General features: G+C 39.0%; 1 protein-coding gene across 1 annotated transcript in view; it reads right to left on the reverse strand.

The window, feature by feature from the left end:
- MED14 (mediator complex subunit 14) overlaps positions 1 to 15,572 on the reverse strand; it is a gene marked incomplete at both ends in the record, with an annotated part of 63,956 nt that overhangs the window by 22,669 nt on the left and 25,715 nt on the right. The window contains 5 exons of the mRNA XM_084258356.1: positions 4,278 to 4,354; positions 7,557 to 7,691; positions 8,053 to 8,247; positions 11,813 to 11,972; positions 15,448 to 15,526. Of these exons, the coding sequence (XP_084114482.1) occupies positions 4,278 to 4,354; positions 7,557 to 7,691; positions 8,053 to 8,247; positions 11,813 to 11,972; positions 15,448 to 15,526 (646 nt within the window). The remainder of the gene's footprint in view (positions 1 to 4,277; positions 4,355 to 7,556; positions 7,692 to 8,052; positions 8,248 to 11,812; positions 11,973 to 15,447; positions 15,527 to 15,572) is intronic.

A 15,572-nucleotide genomic window follows, 5' to 3' on the forward strand; every position in this document is an offset into this window, starting at 1 on the left:
TATTTATTTTTTATCACCACCAGAAAGACTTTGCCCAATGTTATTTGGGGTAGTTATTGTAGACATTGCATACACTGCATATATGCTTTTCAATGTCACAGGTATACTGAGTAGCTCTGCTTTTACCCCTCAAAACATAAATGTAACCTATAGGAATTATAAGGCAGCCAATTCTAATCAATTTCTAAATCTTGATTTTGAAAATATAAATTCATTAACATTATCTTCCTTTCACATAAAATGTGTGCTTCATGTAATCCATCTGGATAGAAAATGAACACACAGAAGCCAAAATGTTTTGAAGTATGAATTAAGGTTAAGACTCCTTTCAATTTATGCTCTCAGGGACATCACAATCCTGAAAATACACTCTACCTCACCTTCTTAATCTGTGATACAGATACAATTGGCTCTACTTCAAAGAACCTGTAAAATATTTTCTAGCTTTTATGGCTATCAATGTAACAGAAAGAATGAACTACAATTATAACCTTCATCCTCCCCCACATGATTATGGGAAAGGGGAAAAACTGGTTTCCTGAAAGGAAATCTGACAAGATTGTTATGAACTCAAAATACTGTTCTATTCACCAAAAATTAACTTAGACATTTCCTGAACAATGGATTAACCTTCTCTGAAAACTACCATTTCAAGGAAGTTTTCCCATCTACACAGCTATACCTGGCTGATTTTTCTCCTATAATTCTGAATATTGAACCAATTTAGGAACTACGCTTTAGTCTGTTAGGGTAGATGTGTGTCAGCACTGTTCCGTTTTGGCTGTCATGTGCTGTGTGTCAGTTTCATTGTGAGGGGTTTTACAAATATCAGTGACTGCACTATGTCCCTGTGGTACAAAAGAAGCAAGATCACTGAAAAGTGCTAGTAAAAGGAGCACAGTTGTGCCTACAAGGAAAGTGAAGAGGGTTTTATGAAGGTTGCTGCCATGGATACACATAAGGATTTAGACACATAACTGAATGTAAGCTGAGTCACAACTTGCAGAAAAGAGCTATATCTAACATGCTATTTGCGTAAGTGACAGGAGCCACAACGGACAAGATGGAATAAACCTTGTGGGTGTAGGGAGAGGACCAGCACCACTGCCCCTTTCTTTAATGTTAGTTCAGAAAGTGGGGAGTTTGGTAAAGAACTCAAAACTAAGCAGCACAGCATGCTGCTCTTGAGACATATATCAACTGCGTGTAGGATGAAGGTTCTTCTGAATGTGCACAAGGCAAGAGGTCCAGGAACCACAGCAATCTAAGTACTTTCAGGTACATCAGGTACCTGAAGGCCTGTTCAACAGATTTTCAAAGAAATAAGCTGAACAAGAACGGAACATATTTTCAGCAAAGGGGAGAAAAATATGCTCAATTTTAGAGCTTTGAAGTATCAACTCATACTCCTATTTAGTACTAATTTATCCAGGATTAAAAACTTAAAAGAGTATTTCCTGAAGATGAAATGCATTAGATCTATTACGTACTAATTAGTTCTGTGCAGGATTTTAATTTTTTTTTCAAAGATTTATTTATTTATACAAGCACTGGGTATAGTCAGAAGCGAGGGAGGGTGAGAGAATTCACCAGAGCCACAGCGGGGAGCAGAACAGGCAGACTGACGAAATACACTGCTGAGGGGAGAAGCGGGCGGCAGGAAAGGTCTGCGCGCTATGTGGGACCCTCGCCAGTGGCCGGGGATCAAACTGATGCTGCAGAGGCTGGGGGCAGCTTCGCAGCCCTGCGCTCAACGGCTGCGCCACCAGGGAAGGCCCAGGATTTTAATTTAATAAAATCACAGCTAGGCATTCGTTGTTTACTTTTTCCTCCTTCACTTCGATAGTCACCCCCCCCCACTATAATGGATGGCATGTACCAGACACAGCTTTAGCCATTTCTATATACTCTCTTTTTAAGTTTTAAAAAAGGAAGCAATTTATTATAGTGGGTTACAATAAACACTTTTAAAATTATTGTAAAATCAAGCTAAAAAATAAGAAGTACATCCTCTCTAGGTGGCAATATTATGAGTTCTCAAGTTCCAGAAAAAATAGGACTGAAATTTATTTCATAAAAATGCTGAAAAAAGGGCCTCCCTGGTGGCGCAGCGGTTGCGCGCTGGGCTGCAAAGCTGCCTGCAGTCTCTGTAGCGCCGGTTTGATTCCTGGCCCACCAGGGAGAAACCCACATGGCGCGGCAAACCTCTCCTGCCTCGCCTGATGCTCTCCTCAGCAGTGTCTTTGGTCTGTCCGCCTGTTCTGTTCCCCGCTCTGTCTCTGGTGAATCCTCTCACCCTCCCGCACATCTGGTTGCTAAGGGCCTCCCTGGTGGCACAGGCAGTTGAGCGCTGCACTGTGAAGCTGTCCACAGCTTCTGCAGCGCAGGTTCGATCCTGGCCAGCCAGGGTGAAACCCACATGGCGCAGCAGACCTCTCCTGTCTCGCCTGCTGCTCCCCTCAGCAGTGTATTTCGTCAGTCTGCCTGTTCTGTTCCCTGCTCTGTCTGTGGTTAATCCTCTCACCCTCCCATACATCTGGCCTGTACCCTGGTTCTTGTATAAATAAATAAATTTTATTTAAAAAGTAAATAAATAAAACTCTTGCTAAACATGAAAAATGTAACTAAGAGAAACCAAATGTTAACATCATCCACTTAACTGCAGTTGCTACAAAGAGTGAAGACAAAAAATTCCTTACATTTTTTAGGCAGAGGTAATTCAAAGCCAAAGTCAATTAAAAGTATTACATTTTCCTACTGATTTCTATTATGAGACCAGCACTCCCTTTCCTTTTTTTTTGGTGGTACCCTTGCCAGCGGCTGGGGAACAAACTGGCGCTGCAGAGGCTGCGGGCAGCCTCACAGCCCAGCGCTCAACCGCTGTGCCACCAGGGGAGGCCCCCAGTACTCCCTTTCTTGAAAGCTTTTTGTAGAGATGGTGTTAAGATAGCCAGGACTGGGGGCCTCCCGGGTGGCACAGCGGTTGAGCGCTGGGTTGCGAAGCTGCCCGCAGCCTCTGCAGCACCGGTTCGATCCCCAGCTGCTCCCCGGCCACCGGAGGAGGATCCCACATGGCTTGCAGACCTCTCCTGCCGCCCACTGCTCCCCTCAGTAGTGTGTTTCTTCAGTCTGCCTGCTCTGCTCCCCGCTCTGGCTCTGGTGAATCCTCTCACCCTCCCGTGCTTCTGACTGTACCCAGTGCTTGTATAAATAAATAAAAAAAAAAAATCTTAAAAAAAAAAAAAGATAGCCAGGACTGGAAGCTATCCTAGTTCAAGCCTCTCTGAAGTGAGCACTGTCATACAGATGGAATGCATGCTATTTGCTAGCCCTTCTCATCTTCCACGCAAAGAAACTGATGCCCAAGTAACAAAAATTAAAGTCTCACTGGATCAAATAGCAGAGCTACCATATATGTCTTTTCAGACAGGGGAATTGGATAAAACTAAAAGTTTTTTGCCACCTTCTCCTCTTTCTCACAACTAACATTAGTCTAATCACCAACCCTTAAATATTTCTTCCCATAAATCCTTGCAGAACCCTCCCTAGTCCATGCTACCTAGAACTGTGCTGTCAACCATTTCAGCAACTGGTTTTGATACTTTAGTCATGTTCTCATACAATTCTCCATATTGTCACCAGGGTGATCTTTCAAAAACCCCTACCAAATAATGTCAGCTCCTACTTTTTATCATCTGATGGCTTTTTATTGCCATTAGGACAAAGTCTAAATTCCTTAAGGACACTCACAAAGGTCTATAGGATCTGATACATTCCTATTCATCTCTCCAATTTCATCTCTCCCTACTCCTGCCATGCTCAACTTCCTTCTGTTCCAAGGATGCCAAGTTCTCTTGTTTCCAAGGCTTCGCATTAGTAGTTATCCCTTCCAGTTAGTGCTACCCGCTACCCTAGCTCCCCCTTTCCTCTGGCTAATTCTCACTTTCAGTCCAAGTACAATTTGTACTTTCTCAAGGATAACCTTTCCTGGCTTCTGAACTAGCCCATATACCCCTGCTGTGTTAACTCACAGCATCCTGAAAGGCCCTATTAGAATTCAAGCCTGAAACACAGTTGTACCCAGTAAACATTTGCTGAATGAACAAAAGAAATAGAGGAAAGACATCCTAAAATACCAAGTGATGCTGGATTCCTACTTGGCAGATGAAAGACAATCCTTCCCTAGACAGTTATGCTATCTCAGGGAAGGGGAGGGACAGCTCTGGTAGTATGGTTACAATGCATAGCATCAAGTAAGACACACCATAGGGACTTACTTCAGTAAGCGAATTGCGTGGCTGAAGCCATCACCTTCCATTTGCACTCCTTGATGTGGAATCTCCAGATTAGACAACTGGAAAGAAAAAAGCAATTATATCAGATCACCAATTTCTCAAAGAAACTATCTTGTCTAAGTACTACTGTCTCTATTCTCCTGGAATCTGTTCTAGGGCCATTCTGTCTCAAAGTGACAACATATTGGGCATAAGCATTGTCCCCCATCATCTGATTTCCTGGGAAAATGTTCAGTGAAACTTAAAGATTGACACACAGCTTCTAGCTAAAAAAACCCAAAAAACAAAACATTCATAGATGACAATTTTCTTTGTGAAACCCAAGAAGAAAGGATTTCCAATTTATGTACTTAGTCAATGAGGTATCTTTCCCAATTGAAGGATTCAGAAAGTAGTTAAAAAGATGAACGCGGGCCTCCCTGGTGGCACAAGGGGTTAAGTCTCAGCACTATGAAGCTTTCGGCAGCCACTGCAGCACAAGTTCGATCCCCAGCCAGGGAGCTGACCCACATGGTGCAGCAGATCTCTCCTGTCTCATCCGCTGCTCCCCTCAGCAGTGTATTTCAATAGATTCACCTGTTTGGCTTCCCACTCTGTCTCTGGTGAGTCCTCTCACCCCCCACACCTCTGGCCTACACCGCAGTTCTTGCAAGCATAAATACAAATAAATCTTTGGAAAAAAAAAAGATGAATGCAGGTGCAAAAGAATCAAACTAGACGGCTCTCTCACATCGTACACAAAAATTAGCTCAAAATGGATTAAAGATTTGAACATGACCTGAAACCATAAAATATGAAAAAAACAGGCAAAACACCCCCTGATACAGGCTTCAGTAATGTCTTTGGGGATTCAACTACAATGGCACAGGAAATGAGTAAAAATAAACAAATCAAACTAAAAGGCTTTTGCACAAAGAAACTATCATTAAAGCCAAAGACACCCTATCGAGTGGGAGAAAATATTTGCACATCATACATCTGACAAGGGACTAATACCCAAAAATCAACAAAGAACTCATACAACTCAACAACAACAAAAAAATCCAATCAAAAATGGGTAGAAAAGCTAAACAGAAACTTCCACAAAGGCGGCATACAAATGGCCAACAGGGATGTGAAAAAATGTTCATTAATTATCAGGGAAAAGCAAATCAAAACCACAGTGACGTACCATCTCAAACCCATGAGAAATGGCCCATATTTAAAAAAAAAAAAAAAAAAACAGAAACAACAAGTGATGGTGAGAGTGTAAAAAAAAAGGAAGCCTCATATACTGCTGGTGGGAATGCAGACTGGTTCAGGCCCTATGGAAAACAATATGGAGGTTCCTCAAAATCTTAAAAATATATTTAACATATGATCCAGCAATTCCATTCCTTGGAATTTATCCAAAGACTGCAAAAACACTATCTGAAAGGATACTGGCACATCTATGGTCACTGCAGCACTATACACAATAGCCAAGGTACAGAAACAACATAAGTGCCCAATGACAGATAAGTGGATATAGTTGTGGTATATTTACACATGGAATACCACTCAGATATTAAAAAAAAAGATGAAATCTTGCCATCTGTAATCACCTTGATGGACTAGAAGGGATTATGCCAACTCAAGCCAGAAACAAATATGAGAGGATTTTGCGCATGTATGGAATGTAAAGAAATGAAAGGAAAAGAGAACGTTAAACCAAAATAAACCCTAGATTTCTGATAAAAGAATTGAGGCAATCAGAGGGGGAGTGTGAGCGGTGGGAAGCAAAAGTAGGAGGGGGCCCAATGGGCTATGGTGGAGATCATAGGTGCTTATGATGTGGTAAAATACCTTTGAAGAGGTGTACACCTATTTTTCTAAATAATACACAGTGTCATAAACCAATGTTACCTCAATAAAAATAATATAATTTACAGTAAGAAAGATAAATGCAGGGCCTCCCTGGTGGTGCAAGGGGTTAAGACGCATCACTATGAAGCTATCTGCAGCCACTGCAGCATGAGTTCCATCCCCGGCCAGGGAGCTACCCACATGGTACAGCAGACCTCTCCTGTCGCGCCTGCTGCTCCCCTCAGCAGTGTTTTTCAGTAGTTCTGCCTGTTCTGCTCCCATTCTGTCTCTGGTGAATCCTCTTACCCCCACCTCCAGCCTGTACCCCAGTTCTTGTATGCATAAAATAAATCTTTAAAAAAAAAAAAAAAGATGAATGCAAGGATAGTACCTGAGATCCTATCAGTGGAACTGTAAGGATTTAAGTATGCCAGAAAGTCACCTTATATAATAAAGAAATGCCTTCAGGAGATATTCCCGGGTCTTCGATGACTATTTAAACCCACCTTGTTCCCAAAAGGATTTAAAACAGCCTGCAGCCCTGCTCTTTGGGTCTGGGAAGGGCAGACCCAAAGTCTTAGCCAAAGTCCTTTTTGAAAATATAAAATTACAGGTTCTGTTACCTCCCTGTACTTTCATATCTGTGGATTGTGCTGGATATCACAGCTGTGTATTCTTTTTTTTTTTTTTTTAAGATTTATTTATTTATTTATTTATATAAGCACTAGGGTACAGTCAGAAGCGCGGGAGGGCGAGAGAATTCACCAGAGCCAGAATGGGGAGCAGAGCAGGCAGAAGGACCGAAGTACACTGCTGAGGGGAGCAGCAGGCGGCAGGAGAGGTCTGCGCGCCATGCGGCACCCTCCTCCAGTGGCCGGGGAGCAGCCGGGGATCAAACCGGCGCCGCAGAGGCTGCGGGCAGCTTCGCAACCCAGCGCTCAACCGCTGCGCCACTAGGGAGGCCCAGCTGTGTATTCTTAAAAGACACTAATTGCATATATCCATGCAACAAAAGTAAAAATTTAGGTTTAATATTCCTTCTGGTCTGTTTCTCTGGCCTGAGTCCAATTTTATTACTGTGTAAGTAATATGAATGGATTCACCAACTCAAAAGTAAGCTACCCCTATATCAACTAACCATTTTTAAGAGTCAAATAATGTTCCTAATTAAGAGGTATACAAGTAAGACATCAACTGGGAGGAACTTATTTTTCATTTCCATAAAGAAAAGAAAACTTACAATTTGGAATCAGAGAGGAGAAATAACTTGTCACGTTTTACATATATACCATGACAAGCTATGGTTTCAACCCCACCCTCCTCAAATGAACAAGATCAAAACCATTCTGGTTCTCTGGAATTCATGTAGCTTTAGCAAGGCATTTAAAGTATCATTTTTTTTCATTTAGAGTACCCAGAATTGTTCCCCCAAATTACCTCTAACCGAAGTCCTACAAATGGCATATTTGTATCACACATAGCGACAAAGTGAGCTAAAACTTTATTGAAGGCACACGTTTCTCCTGATCGTTTGGTTTTCTTGGATTCTACCGGACATGGATCATCGGACAACTAGAATTTAAAGAACACAGTGGGCCAAAAAAACACAGATGATGGAATTAATAAAGGCAGTTAAATCATTAAAACAAAACTCAGGGTTAACCAAAAGTCATTTAAATATTTATTGAGCAAATACTGACTAAACACCAGAAATTCACTAGCAAACAGTGTATTTAAGAGTCTTCTGTGGAAAATGGTGTATAATTAAAAGTGAAGCATTTTCAAGAAAAGGTTGATTAACTGTTAATTAAACCTTATAGCCAACCCAGTCTTTTGAAACAGTATCTAATTAGTTTTCATGTTAAAAATGGTTAAAGAATACAATAAAGTTAATATACCTATGTTCTGTGCTCATTTCCATATGTGAGCATACCTTGCGCTTGGTACCGGTTCTGGGCTGTTTCCCAGTTTTTGTACGAAAAACCAAGTCCTGGATATTTTCCTTGAACTGCTGCAGCTGGAGTGCCACCACAGGGCTGTCTTCACGGTCTGTAGCACTCACAGACAGGAAGTAGTACTTGTATGACAGCTGTGTGGGTTTATTGGGAACCTCCAACATTTCCACAACCTAAAAAAGAGGCAAATTAAAAATGAGAAATATTAAGTGTTGGATACTTTCCTCCTCCTATCAAGTAGGGCTCAGAATTATAAAACTAATCAGATGTCCTTTAAATGAAGGACAAATCAATCATGGTGTCCAAAAAAGCCATACCCAGTAAATACATAATTTGTTTTCTAAAAAATATATCATACTAAAGAATAACAATAAAATTAAAAGTAACCATAAACTATAGCAAATGGAACATTCAGACTATCACCATCAGGTGTTCTTGATATTCATACATTAGCTTATAAGCTGAAAAACCTTTATGCTTAAATCTAGTAGGTCTGCTAGATTTTCTAGAATGTCTATTTTAAATTGCCCTGCTTTTTTCCTTAACCATTAAAAATTCCTGAGAGGGCAAGATGTACAAACTTCCAACTACAAGATAACCAAGTACTTGGGCTGTGCTGAGTGACACAATTCCTATAGCTGACATTGTTATATGGTACATAGGAGAGCTGTCAAACAGACTAAACCAAAGGTTCTCATCAGGAGAAAATTTTTTTCCTTTCTTTTCTTATGATAGCTGTATAAGAAGATGGATTTTAGCTGAATCTATTGTGGTAAATATTTCACAATATATGTAAATGAAACCATCATGCTCTATGTTTTACACCTGTACAGTGACATACACCAATTATTTCTCAGTAAAACTGGAAAAAAAATGAATAATATATAGAAATTAGATTTTTTTTTAAATGTCACTATTTATGGCAGATCAAGTGACAACTCTTACTCAAATTTGAAAGCATATAAAAATAAGCCCTGGTTTTTCAACTAAAACATATGGTTACTGTGAGGATAAGGGTAACAACATCAGCAATAATTAACACTGACAGAGAGCTTACTATGTGCCGTGCACTGTCTTAAGTATTCCACACATGTTAACACATTAATCCTCTCAATAACTGTCAAGTAGAGATTAGTGTCTCCATTTTCTGATGAGAAAACTGAAGAAAAAAAAAAGTTTGGTTACTTGCCCAAGGTGACCAAACTAAGAAGCGATGGAATCAGGCTCTGATCGTAGAAGTTTAACTCCAGAGACCTTGCTCTTACCACCATACCAGCTTACTAGCTTCAAGGTCTACCTAATAATTAAGAAAAGCTCCCTAAATAGTTTAGTGGGAAAAATAAATGATTTTAGACAAGGCTCTTGACCAATACCCCACTTTCCTATCTCTATTCCTGGCTCTCTTCTCCCTGTCACCCTACTCCTTCCCAAATTCTCTTCATGAAATTGTTTGGTCAACATCTAGGCATCACACTGATGAACCTGAGGAATTGGAAGATTTAAAAGTAAAACGGACATTTCACCAAGCAAGACACATAGATGACAAATAAGCACAGGAAGAGATACTTAACATTATCAGCCACTGGAGCAGCATAAATTAGGGCTATAACAAGATACCACTACACATCTATCAGAATGGCTAAAATTAAAAAAAAAGAAATTACAGTACCAAATGCTAGGAAGAATGCAGAACAATTATAACATTTATTGCTAGCAGGAATGCAAAATGGCTCAGCCACTTTGGAAAACACTTTCTTAGAAAGTTAAACATACATTTAACATATGACCCAGCAACCCTACTCTTATTTATCCAAAAGAAATTAAAGTTAAATTTACCAAATAACCTATATGCAAAAGCTCATTGCAGCTTTATTTGCCATTGCCCCCAAACTGGAAACCACCCAGAGGTCCTTTAATAGGTGACTAAACAAACCATGTTACATCCATTCCATGGAATATTCCTCAGCAATAGAAGGAATGAACTATTATACACACAACATGGGTGAATGTCAAAGGTATCATACTGCTCGAAAGAAACTGCACTGGAAAGGCAAAACTAGAGACAGAAAATGTCAGGTCACTAGCTGCATGTAGAGGGAGGGTTTGACTATACAGGGCAGCATGAGGGAATTCTGAGGGGTAATAGACCTGTTCTGTCTTGACTGAGATGCAGATTACAAACTGTAAGCATCTATCAAAATTCAATTCAAGGTCTCATTTTTTATTGTATAAATTTAATCTTAATATGACAAAATAAAATGACAGACATTTAAAGGGAGATCAATCGCAGCAAGCCTTTCCAATGGTCTCAGAGCCCATGGTGGTAGTTCCTTCCTCATCAATGAACACAATACTCCCAAGTGAGAAATATGGAGGAAAAAGTAATGTACATTCAGCTTTGGCCTATACGATATGAAACAAATTATTGTTTTATAATAAATCACTAGTCATTGAAACCAAAGCCTGTTTTGGATACTAAAAAAGGTCAGAAAATACTAAATCATAGACAATTTATTTTGTGTATAGCTGAGACCATTGTGTGCTTATGGATTTCATTATTCATACAATCTGCATAACATTTCGCATGTAGGCCAGGCAGTTCTGTGAGAACTAAAACAATAATCCTTGTCTAAGTGCCAGATCTAGTTCTCAGCTGGTATTTTGAAATTCAGAAAAAAGAGTGATATTCACATCAATTTCAAACATATTAGTCTACATGGTTAACTCTAACTTAAGGCAGGCTAAACAGAGTACCTTTTAAAGATAATTATCTTTTAAAAGTATTGCCACAAAGCTTAGAAAAATTCACTTGTACTACCTTCAACTAACAATCCTGAATTAAATTTTTTTTTTAAGATTTATTTTTATTTGTTTATACAAGCACTGGGTACAGTCAGAAGCACGGGAGGGTGAGAGAATTCACCAGAGCCAGAGCGGGGAACAGAGCAGGCAGACTGAAGTACACTGCTGAGGGGAGCAGCGGGCGGCAGGAGAGGTCTGCACGCCATGTGGGACTCTCCTCCCGGTGGCCGGGGAGCAGCCGGGGATCGAACCGGCATTGCAGAGGCTGTGGGCAGCTTCGCAACCCAGCACCCAACCGCTGCGCCACCGGGGAGGCCCCTGAATTAAATTTTTAAATACTTAAAATTCTTGGCAAAAAGTATCTATTTGGTGTATAAACAAACTTCTACAGGCAAGGAATAATATTAAGGATGAGTTCATATTTCAAATTCTTGCAAATTTTAACCAATTCAAAGACCTCAAAAAAATTAATGGGAAAACACATAAAAAGAGTGAAAAGGGAGTAAGAAATTTTACTGTTCACTGAAAGGTACGTGCAATCAATAGCTATGTACGTCTTCAACCAATTAAGGGTGAAAAACAAAGCTATTTCAGCCAGCCCATATTTAAAAGGTTGCATTATGCAAGTTAATGTTTAATTAGAATCAAACAGGTTTATCAGACACCAAAACCTTCATAGTAGTTGCTCTCAATTTTTTTCTTCTTGTAAGAGGAGGTAACTCCTTCCAAGCAGAATTCCCCAACTCTGCCTGCTCATTATATTTCTTAGAAACGTCACTTTCTTCTCTCTGCCATCCCTATCTCCGGGGTTGAGAATGACTATACAAAAGTCAAATATCTAATGCAATATACTTGCAAATTAAATTAAATAAATCACTTAAGATATTAATAGAATTACTGAGCTCAATCACCCAAATCACCCCTTCACATACTTACAATGTAGTATTGTGGAAGACGGGTAAGCTTAATGAACAGTTTATTCTTCGAAAGGTTTCCAATAGGATGGGTTGAGTAATTGGACAGCTGCAGTGTTTCAGTGCTTATTGTAGGGAGATGTTTAATAGACTGTTTACAACGCTGTTGTCCAAGCCAAAACCTTTATTTAAAAGAGATAACGTACATTATAAAATCTTAAGACTTTTTGGATTGTGTGCTATTGGTTTACAGATTACTGAAGATTACTAAAAAGTCAATTAATTTGAAATTTAAATGAACAAAAAGGACATGTAACCATCATGACCAATCATTTCTCCAGTTCTGTGTTGTACTTTTACTTCTAAATGATCTAAGGAGTTTAAACTACAATGTGAACGATTTTGACTATTTCTATGGCAGAATTAACTAGTATTTATGGATCAGACAGTTTCCAGTTTATTAGAGGGGATGACGGATTTCCTAAGGTTTACAAGATGGCACAAACTAATCTCAACATCATTTATAAAATGCCTGAACTGTTTATAAAACAAAATTAAGTGGAAAAGTACTTCATTTTCCTGCTATCTCTGGAGATAATACAGACCCAATTTTTATAAAATGTCATACATGTACTTAGCAGGTGCCAATAAGCGTTAAAATACTCTCTTCCACTTCTTTCAGTTAAGCTACACACTTGGATGCATTTACTATAGTACTTCTCGCATTTCCTTTCAATTATTTATCCTTCAAGCTAGGATACCATATAATACGTGAAAAAGGAATAAAATGACTGGTTCACAAACTTTCTGCCATGAGATAACTACAGAAAATGAGAATATGAACTTAGGAAGATTTGACTAAACATAACAGTACCATAACATCCAAGTTCATGATCAGCAGGCTCTGCCTTACTGAACAGAGTAAAGACAAATTCAGGTGCTGTTTGCATTTATATGAGCTGCATGTGGTAGAAACTACTAATTATGTGCAGTAACATGACATGTTAAATGTAGTTTGTCAACTATAACCCAAAAATGTATAAAATCTAAAGACCTTTTTTTTTCACTGAAAAACAAATTTAACTGCATATTCACAGGATCAATTGCTAGAACTGGTTATTAATGAAAGAATCAAAGCAAAATTTGAAAACAGACCATTATTTGCTTCATTTTGGAAAAGTTAAAAATGAATATTCTGAACTTGCTGTAAAATTGCTTTCAAATACCACCTTCTAAACCCATTAACATACCATTGTGAGGCTAGTATCTTTACGTGTCATTAAAAGAAAAACACAGAAACAGTAAAGTTCTATATTATCTCCTGGAATTAACATCATTAATCCAACCTAGATGTTACAAGCAAGAAACAAGATCATTTATCACATTAAAAATTCTACTGACATTAAAGACATTCATTTCAAAGTGCATATAGATTACTATTTTAGTCTTGGTTTTTTAATTTCATTTTGACTTTATGGGGGAAAATTTGAGCATAAGAGTTATTTTCTACATGGTCAATAAGCACACTTTCAATGAAAAAGGTATCTAGATCATGAATTTTCTTTTTTCTTATGTTTGTTTTGATTATATTTACTGAGATGTAATTTTACATCTGTTCACTCTAATAAAAATATGACTTCACATTTTTCCCCCTCTTATTCTTTCTTCATCCGTGCCCTTTGTGTATTATGATCTTCCAAGTTACTAATCAGTACTCCATTTGATCTAGTTTGCTTCTAGAGCTTTCTGCAGAATTTATCTCCTCTATTGATCCCTTTGCATCCTGCAGCTTTTTTAAATAAGATTTTTATTTATGCATACAAGAGCTGGCATACAGGCCAGAGGTATGGGGGGTGAGAGGACTCACCAGAGACAGTGGGGAACAGAAAATGCAGACTGACTGAAGTACACTGCTGAGGGGAGCAGCGGGTGAGACAGGAGAGGTCTGTTGCACCATGTGGGTAGCTCCCTGGCCTAGGATCAAACTCGTGCTGCTGTAGCTGCGGACAGCTTCAGAGTGCTGAGACTTAACCCCCTTGCGCCACTGAGGAGGCCCTGGATCTTTTATTTTCTTGTTTAAATTTTCAATTTCTAATTTTTGTTCATTAATTTTATTTCTCAAGTCATTCATTTCCCCCCTGTATTTGCTGCATTTTCTACTGTTCTTTTGAACTTCTTTACCATGGCAATTTTTAACTCTGATAGGAAGAGAAGATTTTCCATATCTTTGTGGCTGGATCAGGAGACTTGTTCTCTCCTTGTGGTAACATATTTCCTTGAGGCTTCATATTGCTGTGTATTTTGGGTTGTTTTTTTTTGTCGGCTCATTTTGCTGTATTAGATCTTCTCCCCTGAAGCCCTGTACTCTCCAACATTAGCAAATTGATAGCTTCAAGCAAAGCCCAAGACAGCACACTTGAAGGGTGAAGTGGGTACCATGTCTGCCTCCCTACCCTGGCCACCAGCAACCCTTTTTTTTTTTTTACAGGCTCTGTTCCCTGGTGGTTACCTGTAGTTTCTGACTACACACTCTGAACACAGGTCCAGATGCTCTGGAGGAGGAAAAGATGGGTGTGCCCTCAGTGTCTCAGAAGCCCAAGTTCTAGAAGCCACTTGCCAAGAAATCTATGCATATAATATGCCTGGCAGTATGCCTTTTCCCCTACAATGGGGCTAGACAGGCGACTGTTCTTGCAGTGTTTTTGTAAGCACAGCCCAGGTCACATGCTGATGGGAGAAGAAAGGGTGGGCATGCCCTCGGTCTGCATGAAGCCCGCAGTCTAGAAGCCTGCTGCCGAGAGGTCTGTGTGCACAATATGCCTCTATCATTTTTCATTTAAATGTTAACAGCTGTTCATATGTTATATACTGCTGGCATTAAAAATCATTCCTTTCAATGAAAAAAATACTTGATTACATTAAGTCTTCAAATACTTACAAATCCAAAACTGGCAAGACTAGGTGGGCTAGAAGATCACACTAAGTGAGCAACCATTCGTTGGTTCAATCACTCATTCAATTGTTCACTCATTTTGATTTTCTAGGCTGCAACCTCCCATTTATCAGTTTTGACCTCTAAAATTTGTTTTTATTTCTTAAATTCTTTTGTATTAATTTTAAAGAACACTTTGTTAAAGTTGCCATAAGTGATACCTTTGTGTACCAGGGTGGTAATGAAACCTTATAAAATTACTACCTCCATTTCCATTTTATTTAGTTTAGCAGTATGAAGCATTTAAAGGACTTTAAGACAAGTTGAATGACAGTATCAGAGGATAGAAATGACTATTCTGGAAGTGTCAGCTGGTAGAGTCATAGCATGAAGATTATCCCGGATAAGAACAAGACTACTGGAAAGAATACTAGATAGAACACAATTCATTGTATATGTGCTTTGTTGAGTGCTTGTATAGGAGAAAATGTAGCACAGGATGAAAATTAAGTGATTCTGTATTTGTTCTCTAGGGGAATTTGATACAAAGTACTACCATCTTGGATCTATTATGAGAAAATTTACATTTTCTTGGTACCACAAGGTGCTCAAGTTTCATGTCATAAACATTAAGGACAGTGACTGATCAAGAGCAATGGTGAAGAAAATATATCTTGTTAAAATAAGTTTCCACTTTTAGTCTTGACCTAAATAAATAAGCTTACTTAAGTTGCTGAATCCAAGGAATGATCCGTTTCATATCATCATTCACAGATTTCTCCATGTCATCTAGTGTCGTCTGATCTATAGAATAAGTTTATTAATAGCTTACACAAGGCACAAAATTTTT

Source organism: Talpa europaea (assembly GCF_964194135.1).
Source record: "Talpa europaea genome assembly, chromosome: X".
Taxonomy (NCBI): domain Eukaryota; kingdom Metazoa; phylum Chordata; class Mammalia; order Eulipotyphla; family Talpidae; genus Talpa; species Talpa europaea.